The sequence below is a fragment of the Ctenopharyngodon idella genome, chromosome 17 (genome assembly GCF_019924925.1).
Source record: "Ctenopharyngodon idella isolate HZGC_01 chromosome 17, HZGC01, whole genome shotgun sequence".
NCBI classification, from domain to species: Eukaryota; Metazoa; Chordata; class Actinopteri; order Cypriniformes; family Xenocyprididae; genus Ctenopharyngodon; species Ctenopharyngodon idella.
Genome location: NC_067236.1, coordinates 3,727,892 through 3,744,035, shown reverse-complemented (window position 1 = coordinate 3,744,035; position 16,144 = coordinate 3,727,892). Strand labels below are relative to the sequence as shown.

Sequence of the window (16,144 nt, the reverse complement as noted above, 5' to 3'; positions counted from 1 at the left end):
GTAAGGCTATGCAGAGTTATGGACAGTCAGTCACTGAGCACTGCAAACGAAAGCAGACTTTTTACAGTTCCTTCTGAACCAAAACAACAAGGATATACTGCGTTCACACCATGTCGTAACCATAATTATGAGATGGCAATCTGTGACATTCTACCCAGAGCTGTTCATGTCCTCAGACTCCGATGCATTTCTATGTCAACACTATCAACACCCAAATGAATCTGCAGCAGTCAGGTGGTACAAATAAGAGCTCTGTAAGTTGTTTATGTTTATTATTATTGTAATGTTATGTGCTTTGAGACATGAGGTAATTTAACGCCGTCTCTCATCTGGTGGAGCTTTGCAGCCCCTGCTGTGTGCGGTCATATGTTTTAGAGGAGGCGTGGCTTTGGAGAGCGCTCTGAAGGGAGGGGGGATCTCATGCTTTCAAAGCTAGCTTGCTATTGCTAGCCTCTCTGAAATTGCCTACCCTACCTTTAATGTACATCTATGGGATTTTTAATCTGTTTTATTGCCTGCCTGGCATTAAAAAAAGCCTGACCACTTGGCAGTTGGCACACCTTATCTCAACAAGACATACGTTATGTGTGTTATGTGTTCAGATCCCTAACACTAGTTTGATAAAACAGTAGTAATAGTGGTGCTTGCCTCAGTAAACAACCTTGATAAGTACTATCAAATCTAAGATTTGGCATATCATATGACAATATATTCTAATCAGTTTCAACATCCCCTGTTCATATTGTCTGATGTCTCAGTTCTTCCCAGCAAACAGTTTTGTTTCATTTCTGACCACTGACAAAAACAATGCTGAACAACATCAGGGACTTAGACTCAGTCCCAGGTTCACACCGTCCTACCTGTAGAAGGTCTCCCAGTGATGTGCATCCAGTGTGATGTACATCTGATCAGTGCTGTAGATCTTCTCTCCATCCTTCATCCAGATGATCTCTGGTTCACTCAAACCCTCAAAGGCACAGCCTAGACGAGCCATGTTACCCTGAGTCACCGTTTGGTTGGAAGGGTTTTTGGTGAACCGTACCCCTGGAGAACACACAGTTTGACTAGGGTGACCACATGGTTATTGCTCTGTTGCATGTTAACGTTTTAAATTGTCAATTAGCTTTGTTAATTGTGTAACTGTATTTAACGAGTTTTGGTGATTTCCACACTGGTTCCTATGCTCCATTCACGCAGTTGTCATTAGCAGGGAAAATCCTACGAATTCTTTTACGAATGCGTTGTTTGGTTATTTTTCCCCGCTCCAGTCGTCTCATGATGGCTGCGTAAATGTATTTTTAAACGGCAATCACATTTTTAGTATTATATTTGCTATTGTGGTATTGTAATTTCAGGGAAGAAAAAAACAAAAACAAACATAATTGAAATGCGGGACACTGCTTATGTCTTGTGCGATGCGGGACAAAGCGTCCCAATTTCCGTGGTCATCCTAAGATATAAGAGTCCATGAGTTTTTGGGTCATTCCATGTCAACTCAACCAAAGGTCCCTGGCTTTTACACAAAGATTGGTAGGTCTATTAGTAAAATCTGCAGACTTTAGCAATCTTCGTTGCATTATATGCCAACGGTGACAGCTCAAAAATGGCAAAAAGCACTTCTTGTGTTTTTTGCTTTAAGTTTGCATGCCTGTAACTCAAGTAATCGAGGGCCTGTTTACACCTGATCACTTCATGTGTTTTCTCTGATTAGATAGCTATCCTATCGTGACAAGATCAGGTGTAAATGCACTCAGAAACGCTTTCGAGATGGATTTAAATCCGATCATTCAAATCACTTTAGAACCTGATCTGAGACATGTTTTAAATTAAACTGGACAAGTATAAATGCATCTTGTTGTTGAAAACACGTCAATTTTTATCCTCCCAAAATGAAAAAAAAATAATAATAATAATAAATGTGTGAGAGCGTGTTATAGGCTATATGACATTATAGCTAGATATGACAGCCCTACTGCAACACACATCGCTGTAGATGAGTAGCTATGTATCTCTTCAGCAAGCCAATGTGCAAAATGCTGCAAATGAAACTGAAAATAAGTCGCAGATGCTCAAAACACAATCATCTTCATTAAAAGTATTGAGACTACATGATCTTACCAGTGCTGATGCCAATCTCTCTCCTATAGTGGTCTTTAATCTTAAAATTAGCTGATGATAAATAAAACACAGCTCATATTGGTTGCTTTCATTGACGGGAATTCCATTAAATTTGCATATAAAGCAGGCATTGAAGATTGTATTTATATTTGTTTTATGTAGACTCATTTATATGGCCAAGTGTAACTGGATCCATTTTAACAAATCAAATAGCTATCCGATCAATAAAAACGCATGAAATAACCAGGTGTAAACTGGCCCAAAGATAACTTACTATCTTTTTAGATTCTGGTTCTTAACAAACTTTTCTTTTTGGTATCTTAATTTTGATGTTTCATTTACAGAGATATTGGGATTTCAATGTGGCTCCATGTAAATTGGTAAATTGTACACATTTTCAGTGGTCAAAACCTAAATGCATACAGCTTTTACTTTATTCTTTTAAAGAATATCTGAAGAACAAATAAGGTTGAAACTAGAAATGTATCTCATTTTTTCGAGATACATTTCTTTTTCCAAAGTTTGGATGCCTGCAACTCTATTAAAGATGTTTAGATATCCTTTAAAAATAAATATATCCTTCTAGATTCTCAGTCTTAGTAAAATTTTCTTTTGGTATATTCATTTTCTTCTTGGTATCTACATTTAAGGCCCTATATGGTTCAATCCCATAGATATGGGGATCCAATGCCTACATAGAGTTTAAATACTGTGTATTTAAACACTTTGTAGCTTTAGAAGCTGTTAAAATGAACAAAATCCCTTCTTTCAAATATCCCTGAAACTGACTCAAATATAGATTCTTATACATACACTTTTGAGAGCAAGTTAATGTGCCTCATCTTGATCACTTCATTGGATTTTTGGTACACAGACAGATATGGTCTAGACAATTGTTTTGATAATACATTTATCAAACATAAATGTACATTTCTAGTTTCAACATTATTTGTTCTTCAGCTGTTCCCCTTTAAAAGGAAAAAAGTATCAGCAGTTTGAAAAGTGACCCACATTTGATTTTTGACCACTGAAAATCCCAATATCTCTGGGATTGAATGAGCCATATAGGCAGAGTAGTACATTAACTTTTTTTGCATACAGCACTGGTGCTACAGAGGTTGAAAGTATTGAAGCACAGGCCACACAATTGTGGCACAAGTATAAAACATCTGTTACCATCTATGAAAACAATATATGAATTATGCATCTCAAAAATCACTGTCAAACATTTGGACAAAAAAAAGTTTCATATTTCGTTCAACGGGCTTTTGTGCCCTTTTCTAAGACGTCTATTGTACTGGGACCATTTCTGGCATCTCTGTCAGTGTGGTGCTCTGATTGTGAACAGCAGACGTCATGCATGCTGCAGATGTCTGAAAGATCTACTGTGACAACAGCTGGCCAGAACATCTGCATCAAACATCACGTTCATTTCCCAGGAAAGAGGTAAATGAGGAAACTACAGTGTCCTGTTTATGATGTAACTCAACCATCAATAAAGTAGCATATCTATCTATCTATCTATCTATCTATCTATCTATATCTATCTATCACAAATGACACTGATTCAATCAGTAGTAACAGAATAATAGAGGTTCTAAATGGCTGCTTGTTTAGCAGTTATTTTAATAACAGTCTAAAAGTTTATTTGGTTAACTAATGCTACAAATAAAAAGTGCACCTCTTTAATTTAACTGAAAAAAAAAAAGTTTTTTTTTTTTTTGAAACACGTTTTCAAATTCCTTCTCTGCCCACAATTCAGTGGTTAAAATATTAAACAACATTATTTTTATCACACTCGACCACAATAACAAAACCAGAGATGCCGAATTGGTTTAAATACGTTCAGGCAATACGTTACAAGGTTTTGAATCTATAATGACAAATCCTGTCAATCCTCAGCATTTCATAAAAATTAGGTACTAGATTATAAAAGTGTATTATTAGAATTTTCTGCTTGTGTTAACAGTAAACATCCCATATATTTACATTTACACTGATGTTTATCTTGAAACACTGTGTCCACGTCACTTTAGCACTGATGAGTCTAATGAAACGCTGCGTTTAGCACTGAGATTTATCACAACCTCTGCGATTATAATTAAATTAACTTACCGTGAATTCCCTCATTGAAGTGTAGCAAAAAGAGCAGGATCCAAAGAGAAAGCCCCATTATAACATCTTCTGTTAAACAGTTATCTCCTTCACCTTAAGCAAGTTTGACCAGCGGTGATTAATGAATTAACTAGGTGTTCGTAAATCCCATTATATTCACAGACTTCACAGAAGCTTCAATTTCAGAATCACCCTCTTGCATTTAATTCATCATATTTCCGTAGTTAAACCGGTAAAAGTGGCATTCATCTCATTGTTTTGATAATCCTCACGGAGTTCGTGAGAACGCGGTGATCATCGTTCAAGTCAAGTAGCTCGATTTAGAAAAACAGTAGCAAACAGCTGAGGAGTCGTAGAGTCGGGAATAAGCGCCCCCTGTAGGTCACGTGGCGCAACTACACTTCACTCCAGCACAAAACCTCAAATTGTAATTTACAGCAAGGGGTTTCAAACTTTTTTTTTTTTTTTTTAAGCTAAATGCATGTATTTTCATGTATATTATATTATAATGATAGCATGCTTTTTGCCAAGTTAAATAATTGGTTTTTATACTGACTATTTTTATATTAGTATTTTATGTATTGTAGTAAAAGCTAAATAAATAAATAAATAAATGGACGGGCAAAGAGATTAGATAGATAGATAGATAGATAGATAGATAGATAGATAGATAGATAGATAGATAGATAGATAGATAGATAGATAGATAGATAGATAGATTATACTAAAAAAAGTACTAAAAAGAGTACTGTGGCTGAATCATGATGTATGTTAAGCAGCGGTGAGTGGCCTCTAGTGGTCAAATGCAGCACTGTCTGTCACAGTGGGCCGGAATGAAGCTTGACTGCGCACACTGTAGTAGGAAGTTCCCCTCCAAAACTTTTAGGAACATTCCTGTTCGACCAGCACCAAATGAATGCCGACCCTATAACGCTTATCATGGTAAGTCCGAAGACGGTCCATCTTTCAATGACAACTCCTATCGATGTCTAATTGTATTATTATTTATTCTTTCACTTAATTACTAATGAAGCTGAACATAAAGCCAATGTTTGTATTTTGACGCCAGTCTAGGAGGGATTTAGGCAGCAAGGTGAACGAACTAGTTTACTGCTTAGTTACGTCTTGTCTTGTCTTGTCTTGTCTTGAGATGGTAATAGTTACACATTAGATCTGTTTGAAAGACAGTATACTCGTGCGTCGCAGTTTTGATGGATTTAAGGGCTGTGTATCAACACTTAGTGCGCTGCCTACCTAGACAGCTGTTTTCGGCACTTGTGTTTGGTAATACTATTGTATTGTTCTTTGTATGAGTCAGTGACATGGAACTCATTTTGTCTGAATTTGTTATTTAAAAATCATTATATATTGTATAGTTTTGTATTTATTTGTAACTAAATATTTCAGTTTTTTTTAAAAATAATTAGTCTTTTTGATTAATTTTTTATATAAATATACTGAATATATCTCATTTAAAAATATTATTTGAAAAACCTTTATCCACTAAATCAATATCACTGTGGCCATTGTTGTACGCCTTTATGACTGTGCCAAGGTTTTAATACCACATTTTTTATGAAAATGGCACATTGAGAAATGTTTCAAATGTTAAAAAAGCAATCTCGGACATCCTTGTTTATCATTGACCCATACAAACCTAATGTAACCAAATGATTATCACTATAAATTAATATACCATGGTATTTAGATGGTTCACAGATGTCCTTCAAAGAACACCATGACATTAACGTGGTAAATGAAGTATGGTGTAGGTCCTCTTTTTGCAGCCAATGGAGCATTAGTTTGTCTTGGGAATGACAGATAAAAGTCCTGCACAGTGGCCAGAGGGATTTTGAGCCATTCCTCTTCCAGAACAGTGGTCAGGTCACTATGTGATGCTGGTGGAGGAAAACCTTTTCTGACTTGCTCCTCCATAACACCCCAAAGTGGCTAAAAAATATTTAGATCTGGTGACTGTGCAGGCCATGGGAGATGAGCTCTTTCATGTTCATCAAACCATTCTGTCACAAGTCTTGCTGTGTGTATTGGTGCATTATCATGCTGATACATGGCACCCTCTTCAGGGTACAATGTTTGAACCATTAGGTGCACATGGTCCACCAGAATGGTTTGGTAGTCCTTGGCAGTGACACGTCCATCAAGTGCACTAGGGAATGCGATGATATTGCAGCCCAAACCATCACTGATCCACCCACGTGCTTCACTCTGGGCAGCAACAGTCCGGGTGTTAAGCCTCCTTAGGGCTTCTTCACACTGATGTGGGAAAGACAGTGAAGTTGGACTCATCAGAGAACAATACAAGTTTCACATTGTCCACAGCCCAAGATTTGCACTGTTGGCATTATTGAAACCAACATTTCGTCCCCTTGGAATTAGAAAGTTCTATCTGCATTCTGAGCAGTTTTGAGATATTGAGCTTCAAAGTTTTTGCTTTCCATTCGACTCTGTAGATAGAACCTTTTTGTTTTCTAAATAAAAAGTCCCATAATGTACACAACTTAAAAAAACACACAATGTAAATAAGTTGTCAGAATAAGAATATGAGAATAGCTCAATTTTAACAAATGTCAGATAGAACATTATAATTCCAAGGTGCTGATTCGGCGTTGGCACGAGTGACCAAAGGTGTGGCTATAGCAGCCCGACCGTGACTATTGACTCTGTGGAGATCCCAACGAACAGTTTTGGTGGAAACAGGAGAGTTGAGGTGCACATTTAATTCTGCAGTGAATTGGGCAGCTGTGGTTTTATATATTTTTTTGGATATAATCTGGGTTAGTACCTGGACATCCCTTTCAGACAGCTTCCTCTTGCATCGACAGTTACTCCTGTTGGATGTGGTTTTGAGACACAGCCATTGTCTTCTCACATGGATCATGTTGCATGCGCATGCATGGGATGTGCAAGCTGAGATGAAGTATACGGTGTCCAGTCAGAAAACGCCGGCTTTCTTCACACATTAGCACATACATGAATATCAGAAGCATGGCACGGGATGTTCAGTGTGCACTTCAGAGGGCAAAACACAAAATATCATCTTTGGAGAATGAGCTGTCTATAAAGTGAGTATAATGGCATCTCAGTTATTAGCCAGTTACATTGACGTATGAGCATAGTGAGACATAATGCAAATATCTGTGAGGTGGCAGAAACGTATTGCTCCTGGGGTCTAGATTTTAATTTATTATATACATTTATTGTGCATTTAACAAGGTGTCTGTAGTGTATGGAACAAAGTTAGTTGACAGAAATTGGATGCCACACTTTGTTAATGTCAGCTGATAGCCACAGTCTTGTCTCCTATACCTCAGAGACATTTGTAACATTTTGGTTTGTTAGGTAGACAGTTTGTTTTATTTGTTTGTTTGTGTACGCTATTTTTTTTCAGATGAATCTATAATGTTTAGGTGGTTGTAAGAAAGTCTTCCTAAATCTGGTTAAAGAAAACAGTGGTACAATTTGAACTGTGACTATTTTATTAGATATAAAATATAAAAAAACAAACAAAAAAAAACAACAAGTGGAGTCTACAAACAAATGATGCTAGAGCTTTCTTCTCTTCACATTCACAGGTGTCCAGCAGAATATCCACAGGTGTAGTTTATTACATTAACTGTGTACTTTTGCTATCTTTCTTTAAGGTCATACACCACAGGTGAACAGGGTAAACATTTTAACTATGGCCATACTTTCCCCAAATGATTAATCATGGAACATTAAGACATTTATTTTGTATTACAAGTTTTTTTAAATGTTGTGTTTAAATATGCAAATGTGGCATTATTTAAGTAAATATGCTTCAATTTGCATAAATGTCCATTATAGATATATGAACATTGGATAAAGCCTGGTTCAAAATTTTTGTTTCATTTTGTTGACACACTATATGTACAAAAGTATTAGGACACACCTCTTAATTATTGAATTCAGGTGTTTCAATCAGGCCCATTGCCTCAGGTGTATAAAATCAAACACCTACCCAGGCAGTCTGCATTACATTTTTGTGGGAAAAAATGGGTTGTTCTAAAGAGATTAGTGTATTTAAGCATAGTACTGTAATAGGATGCAACCTTTGCAATAAGTCTGTTTATAATAAGTTTGTGAAATTTCATCTCTGCTAGATATTGCACTGTCAACTGTAAGTGGTATTATTGGAAAGTGGATACGTTTAGGAACAGCAGCAACTCAGCCATGAAGCAGAAGACTACATAAAGTCACAGAGCGGGGTCACCAAGTGCTGAGGCGCAAGGTGCTTAAAAGTTGCCGACGCTCTGCTGATTCCATAGCTGAAGAGTTTCAGACTTCCTCTGGCATTAATAAGCACAAAAACTGTGTGGCAGGAGCTTTATGGAATAGGTTTTCATGGCTGAGCAGCTGCATGCAAGCCTCACTGTGGTGTAAAGCATGTTTTTTGTCTGTTTTAGTCCGTTTCGCCCAATGCCTAATTGTATGAGACCTGACACCTAATGTTGTTTTTCCTGAGACCTGAAGCCTTTGGCTGTGTCTGAAATCACCCCCTATACCCTCATTCACTATTCTCTACATTAGTCCACTTGAGGGAGTGAATGAAAATGAGTGAGCGAATTCGGATATTGAGTGCGCCGGAAGGGCTGCCACTTTTGCATAGTTTGTTTAAACAATTAAAAAGGAATTTTAACTGTATGATATTACGCTGTAGCCACATTGGACCAGCAGTTAGGAGGATTGATGGATCGAGAGCTACACTGGATCAGCAGTTTGGAGAATGGATGGATGGATGATTCAGCTGTGGGTGCCGTCTTCTGGTCAGATTATTATAAGAAGAAGAAAATGGAAGCAATCAATGTCTTCAGGAGAGGGCCTGGCCAAAACAACAAACAAAGGAGTTACTAACTTCTAAGGGGGGAACTAAATGACCTATACATGCAAAAGAAAAGAAATCAACAACAAAGGCTTCCCTCTACTCCCTAACTAACCAAAAAACAGGGATAGTATTAGTTTTTCAAAAGAAAATGGCACCCTCTCCCTACAGCTTCCAGTAAAATAAAAACAATTAACATATGATAGATAAGCTGCTTTTCCGGCATCGGGCCGAACGGTTCTCATTGCGTAACCGTCCCATTAGGTGCTGATCCGGGCCAGCTGGTACGGTAACGGTTTCATTTTCCACTCGGGGGCTGATAACAGCCGCTCTCTGGAATGAAATACAAAAGTGTCAGTTGTTGCCTTGGTAACGCAACAGTTTACCGATGATATGAGGTGGAGGATCAGATATTTCTTTTCATTTTATTATTAATTTGTTTACTTCGCTCAAATAGAGCGCTTAGCCAGCTACAGAGAAACTGGTAGTCAGGCAACAGACAAGTGACCAATCCTGAGTGGCGACGTCACTTCACAGACTCTACCAGCACGATTCAGAACTGTGCTGAGAATTTCGGGCCCAGAACGGTTTGTAATCATGCCGTGCCATACCAGCGTCCAGTAGAAACACAACTTGTACCGTTCCTTACCATTCTAAGAAACGTTCAGCCCGATGGTGGAAAAGCAGCTATAGATACAATACCTTTTAATACCGTAACAACAGTCAAAAGAAATATACCTGATTGAAAATACTACAGCACTGTTTAGCCACACTCCTTACAAACATCAGCTGTGGCAGAGACAGAAAGCACATGGCAAAAAACACACCCACACAGGATAAAATACACATCCCAAAACATATATGCATATAATACTTCCCCAGGACGTAACACCCCCACCACCAAGAATACAAACTAGGGTTTGTAGTAAAATACTTTCACTCTTACCATTTAGGCTACATTAGGAAAGAAAGGTACAAGGGACAAAGAGAGAACACCATTTCTTTATACTCTAGAGAGCATCCGCCATAACATTTTCAGTGCCCTTCTTGTGTCAAATATCCAGATTATATTCCTGGACAGTGAGAGACCTCTGTAACAATTGCTGATTGGATCCTGACATTCAGGAAAGGAATACCAAAGGGTTATGGTCAGTGTACCCAATTATAGGCTTAGACCTACTCCCCAAGTACACATCATAATTTTGAAGAGCAAGCAACAGTGCCATGATGTTCAATATGGTACTCATCCACCTGAAGTAGAACCGTGCAGCTCTCTTAGCGCGTCCACTTGTAGTCTGAAAGGCATCTTATAGTTTGGAGCAGAGAGAACAGGAGCATGGCAGAGGCATTTGGCAGCATCAAATGCTAGTTGACAGTCATTGGTCCATAAAAACCTTCTATTTGTACTAAGTAGGGCTGTAAGAGGAGAGACTAGGGCAGAAGAATTGGGACAGAAACCTTGATAATACTCACTCACACCTAGGAAATGTCTCAATTCTTGCTTGTTACAGGGTACAGGGAATTCAAGTATGGCTGAAATTTTAGCCTCAACAGGTTTAACCACTCCCTGACCTACCTGCTTACCTAAGTATGTAACAGCTCCTTTTGCAAACTCACATTTGTCAAGATTTAATTTCAAGGAAGGAGCAGTTAAGCATTTGAAAACCTTTTCAAGGGTCTTCACGTGATTTGTCCAGTTATCTGAATATACCACAATATCATTCACCGTTTGGCACATCCAACAGTTTCTTATGCATCATACGCTGAAAATTAGCTGGCGCGTTTCGCATCCCAAAAGCTAAAGGACTTTTCTGTAGGAAGCTATAGGGGGTGACAAACACAGAAATTTTAGATGCACGTTGGGTGAGGGGCACCTGCCAATAACCCTTTAGCAGATCTAATTTTATAACATACTTCCTAAAACCAACTGTATCTGTGTAGTCCTCCATTCTGGGAAGGGGGAAAGAGTCAGGTTTCATTACATTGTTGACCTTCCAATAATCAGTGCTAAACCGAAAGGTATTATCGGGTTTTATGGACAAGCAAGCAGGTCCAAGGACTCTGGTGCCACATATACTCAACCTCTTTCTACATTATCACATGCTTCTGTGGATTCACCAACATCAATGTCATGAATGCACAGTTGTTCTACCTGGCACATCACTAAATAAGGTAGGGAAAGCAGAGAGTAAGCTGGTTAAGCCTTTAAACTGTTCATTAGTCAGATGAGAAAGAAAATGGGGCAGATCTTGCACAGCAAAATCCCCAGAGTTAAATCAACTCTGCTCATATTACATATGGTCCCTCTCTGTATAGTGTTAAAGTAACACTGAAGCAGAGTTAAAGATAATGAGATTAATTAAGTTATGATTGAGCATTAGTGATGAACACCTGCTGTTAACAAGAGAATTACTGAAGAGAAACACAATAACTTCAAATGACTTCCAGCCACAGCCTTAGATGAAATCAGCTGAAGATAAAAGACATTAAATCTCTCAAGATCTGATTAAACAACTCCACAAACAGCATATTATCTCATTAACTTTAACTCTGCTTCAGTGTTATTTTAAATCTATGTAGAGAGGGACTATATGTTCTCTGAGCAGAGTTGATTTAACTCTGGGGATTTTGCTGTGTGCAGTATAACAAAATTATTCAACCGGGTAGAGGAAATTGGAACATCTCTGCTCATCAAGCCATCTTCCTCTAGGGAGTCTGCATCCACTTTGGAATGAGATCTGTCTACATAGGCCTTAAGACTGTTCACATGACATATTTTCGGTCAAAAGTAATGACGAGAAAGTTTGTCTCATTTAACTTTGTTTTGATCCAATAAGGACCAGAAAATTTTGCATGTGTAATATAGAACTGGGAGTCGGAAGAACCAAGACAATTGCCAGGACGAAAGTCTTTTTACAGACTTTTTTTTTAAATGACCCTTCATCTAAGTCTGAGCAGTAGACAGATGAAACTTAGCAACTAGCAAGACTGTGGGCTTTATGCATCCTCTCACGGATTACAAGTGATTTAATTATCGACAGGTACGGGTTTAGAATTCTGATTCAGTAATTGTTCACTCAGCAGCTTTAGCGGGCCATGAACTGTGTGGCCAACACAAGTTCAGCAGGGCTAAAGACGAGGGATTCTTGCACATACTCTCTTATTGCAAACATCGGGAAAGGTGGACCCTCAACCCAGTCTTTTGCAGTTTCCACACAGTAGCGATGCAGCAAGGTTTTAAGAGTTTGATGGAATCGTTCGAGTGCACCTTGGCATTCAGGGTAATATCCAGAATTTGAGCAGTTCCTTTACCACAACCTCAGCTTTCAACATGCATAATGGAACAGCCTCGGGGAAACAAGTCACAGTGCACATGATGGTCAAAATGTGTTGGTGTCCCGATTTAGCCTTGGGCAACACAATCAACAATTAAAAGGATTATTCACCCAAAAATGAAAATTTGCTGGTCATTTGCTCACCCTCAGGCCATCCAAGATGTAGGTGTCTTTTTTCCTTCAGTTTTTTTTTTTTTCTAAAGAAGATTTTTAGCTGAAACTGCAGTCCTTCATGTAATTAAAGTCAATGACTACCATCACTTTGAGGGTCAAAAAAATAGGCAAAACAAAATTAATACCTGTGGCTCCTGACGACTCATTGAGGTCTTATGAAACAAAATAATCATTCTGTGCAAGAAACTGATCTTTATTTACAACATTATTACCTGTAATCCACAGCCTCGGCAAACTGTCCTGAGCGCGTTCTGCTGTAAATAATGTTCAGTTTCTTGCACAAACCAATCATTTAGCTTCATGAGGCATCACTGTATCATCGGGAGCCATGGGAATTAATTTTGTTTTGCCTGTATATGATTTTTTTGTTTGTTTTTTTGATTCTCAAAGTGATGGTAGCCATTGACTTGCATTATATGAATCAGCAAGGACCACGGTTTCAGCCAACTGCCAACTGCCAACAACCAACTGACAATCGTGTATGACACTGCTGACTTAAGACCAGGCCAAAAAAGTACTTAGTAATGTGGTGGTAGGTTTTTGTTATACCAACATGTCAACATGTTTTACCTTTTTTTTTTTTTTTTGTAAAGAGCATTTGGCTTAATCTTTGCACATTCGCTTTGTAGACACTGGATTGATACTTACGCCTACGTCACGCATGACCTTTGTAACGTGATTACGTCATTCGTGTGGATCACAGAGCTAGTGCAAGATGAGCATTTGTGGTTAAAGTATATAAATTTTTATTTTTTTAGAAAATGACCAATTGTTTCACTAGATAAGACCCTTATTCCTCATCTGGGATTGTGTAGAGCCCTTTGAAGCTGCAATGAATGTGCAATTTTGGACCTTCTACCCAGTGAGCCCCACTGAAGTCCACTATATGGAGAAGAATCCTGGAATGTTTTCCTCAAAAACCTTAATTTCTTTTCGACTGAAGAAAGAAAGACATAAACATCTTGGATGACATGGGGGGTGAGTAAATTATAAGGAAATTTTCACTCAGAAGTGAACTAATCCTTTAAGGGTATAGGGGGCTATTTCATACACAGCCTTTCAGTCTGAGGTGCGATGCCTTTTTGTTATATGACTGAGGTCTGAGGATGTACTAAAACGTACACAGGACAGATGGCATGTTGAAAGAACTTACCGAAATCTGTATTATGTCTCATTCAGTCACTCAATCAGTGTTTCAAACGCGGAAAGACATCAATAAAACAGCTTGTAAACAATGTCACGTAACATTACATTTACTTCAGAAAAGTCATTCAGTGTCCATAAATTCGATATTTATCTAGACAAATGAACTACAGAGAGGAGTATTTTGCTAAATATATGCACTATATTGTATATTCATTGTATTTCTGTCAGGACCACTGACGTCAAAGATGATTGACAGTTAGCATACGGTTTGAATTTGGCAGCATGGTTCTGTTCTGGGCAAGAACTCCCTGCGCATCCATGCAGCCTAGCATGGATAAGAGAAGGGAGAGAAGCAAACAGATCCAACATAATGTATTGCAGATATCATTAATGTTCAATAATTTGAGAAATTAGTCTTGATTCAAAGGGGAATAGGAAGGCCAAATCCTGACTGGACAAGAGGAGGAGCTGGGGATGGAGGAGGGTAATTAGCTTCTGAGCAACGCGATAACTGCTGATAATACTGATGGACCTTATATATGGATGCTGTGACAAGCATTTTATTCCTAAAGATGTGGATCAGCTGAGAGTCAGATGATGCGAGCTTGACTGACATGGCCTGCCAGAACTAACGCTACACTTGGTTTTTGTATTTCAAAAAATGAGTAGAAACATAATTGTCATTTTTAATAACATAATTGTTAAAAAGTTATTACTAAACACATTATTATAAAAAATTTCCTTATGTTCCTTAAATAGCCTATAGATGTCCATTGATTTTAACCAATAATATTATAGTAACTGGGAATACATACCCCAATTAATCAATATAGAATAGAACTGAATTGAAATCAATTTTATCGAATCACAAGCTTGTGAATCGAAATCAAAATCTAATCAAATCATGAAATTTGTGTCAATACCCAGCCCTAACTTCCACATATTTAAATGTATGTATTTAATACCCCTTCGCCTACTACATTATACACAAGACCTAAAATTAAAAGGAAATCATAGGAACTCTATTCTGTGGTATTAGACTTGTTTTATTAGGCATTGGGTATGTTTTGTTTGGACATTGGGCTGTTTTCACAGTCCTGTTTTGTCAGGAGGTGTGTCTCAATCAGCTCCCTTGCTCCCGAGCTCGTGAATCAGTATATCGTGTATTGGGACACTTATGACTCTATTTCCGGCGACGTGACAACGTCCTCATTGTACAACATCACTACTGGTATTTATGAACAAAAGCAGAGCCGATATCTTTATGACATTACTTGTAATGTTATTTAAAGTGCATTATGATAAAATTCTTTGCTTGTTACATGTACGTGCAACATTTCAGCCGTAAATAAATTATAAATGTTAGCTAAATTATGTTCATTACCTGTCTAGCGATGTATGTTTATGCTGAAATATAATGAAATAATAGTTTGTATTTTTAAAATCATCTATCGCGCATCGTTATGTGTAGTGAGTCGGCTCACGTGATTTCAGAACTTCCGTTAAGGGAGTATAGTGAGCATCGATGCTCCCTGGTTTTCACGGTGCATTGTGTGACTTTTTAGGGAGCGAACGTTTCAGTGCCCTGGAAGGATTCGCGATTGAAACAGCCCTTAAAATGGCCCAGTCCCTGATTAGTGCCCTGCCTACTGAACTAGGTAGCTGATTGAGACACACCTAGGGTCTTCGTGTATTTTTGTCAATTTCCAGCTCATCTGCATAAATAACTGCATGCTACAGTAATATGCACATTGAAACCCATGCCATCATATTTCTGATCATATAAGGTTACTGTAGTCATCATCACACGGCAACCCTGTGCTTTGGAGAAATATGGAACATCAGAGTTATAGAATAGCAGTTACTTTGATGTTTTTGCAGTAAGGAAAGTAATTGTTGGGTTGGTCATACACACACGCGCGCGCGCGCGCACACACACAGCTTTTGGTATGTAATCCCTGAGCTCATGAGGACATTGCAGAAAAGATTAGTCTAACCCACACTGAGAACTAGTAAACATATGACCGGAACCCACTCAACACACTGATCTCAAGTACTTGATTTGAAGAATAACAGCAAAGAGTTATTGATGTCCTCTGTTCGTTTTAAAGGGAGAGCTGCTCTGAGAGTGAGGAGGAGCTGCATCAGCTGTCATGGATGCATAAACAAGAACTGAAGGATTCACTGGTTGATATGTACAAAGGTGAGTAATAGAACAATGGAACAAGTTTCTTTGTTTGTTATTGATAAGATAACTATAAAAATGCATTCACACCACTGGAAGACAGTGCATTCTTAACTCTGGGCACTAGAGGGCATCCTTATCATATCAAATGGTCGTGAACAGTGTCTTCACTGCTTAGTGCTGTGGTGTTTGTTCATTATATTAGCCTTA

At 38.1% G+C, this 16,144-nt stretch overlaps 2 protein-coding genes across 4 annotated transcripts in view; one reads left to right on the top strand and one right to left on the bottom strand.

Moving 5' to 3' along the window:
• tyro3 (TYRO3 protein tyrosine kinase) overlaps positions 1-4,863 on the bottom strand; it is a 28,893-nt gene extending 24,030 nt beyond the window's left edge. The window contains exons 1-2 of the mRNA XM_051867300.1: positions 4,234-4,863; positions 861-1,044 (exon numbers count right to left, since the gene is read on the bottom strand). Coding sequence (XP_051723260.1) covers positions 861-1,044; positions 4,234-4,291 — 242 coding nt within the window. The 5' untranslated portion in view covers positions 4,292-4,863. The remainder of the gene's footprint in view (positions 1-860; positions 1,045-4,233) is intronic.
• A 160-nt stretch (positions 4,864-5,023) lies between these two features.
• mipol1 (mirror-image polydactyly 1) overlaps positions 5,024-16,144 on the top strand; it is a 94,337-nt gene continuing 83,216 nt past the window's right edge. For 2 of the 3 annotated variants that reach the window (XM_051867306.1, XM_051867308.1), the window contains exon 1: positions 5,052-5,175. In XM_051867306.1, the coding sequence (XP_051723266.1) occupies positions 5,067-5,175 (109 nt within the window). In that variant the 5' untranslated portion in view covers positions 5,052-5,066. Of the gene's footprint in view, positions 5,176-15,860; positions 15,953-16,144 lie in introns of all 3 variants that reach the window. The other variant, XM_051867307.1, reaches the window with a different exon arrangement.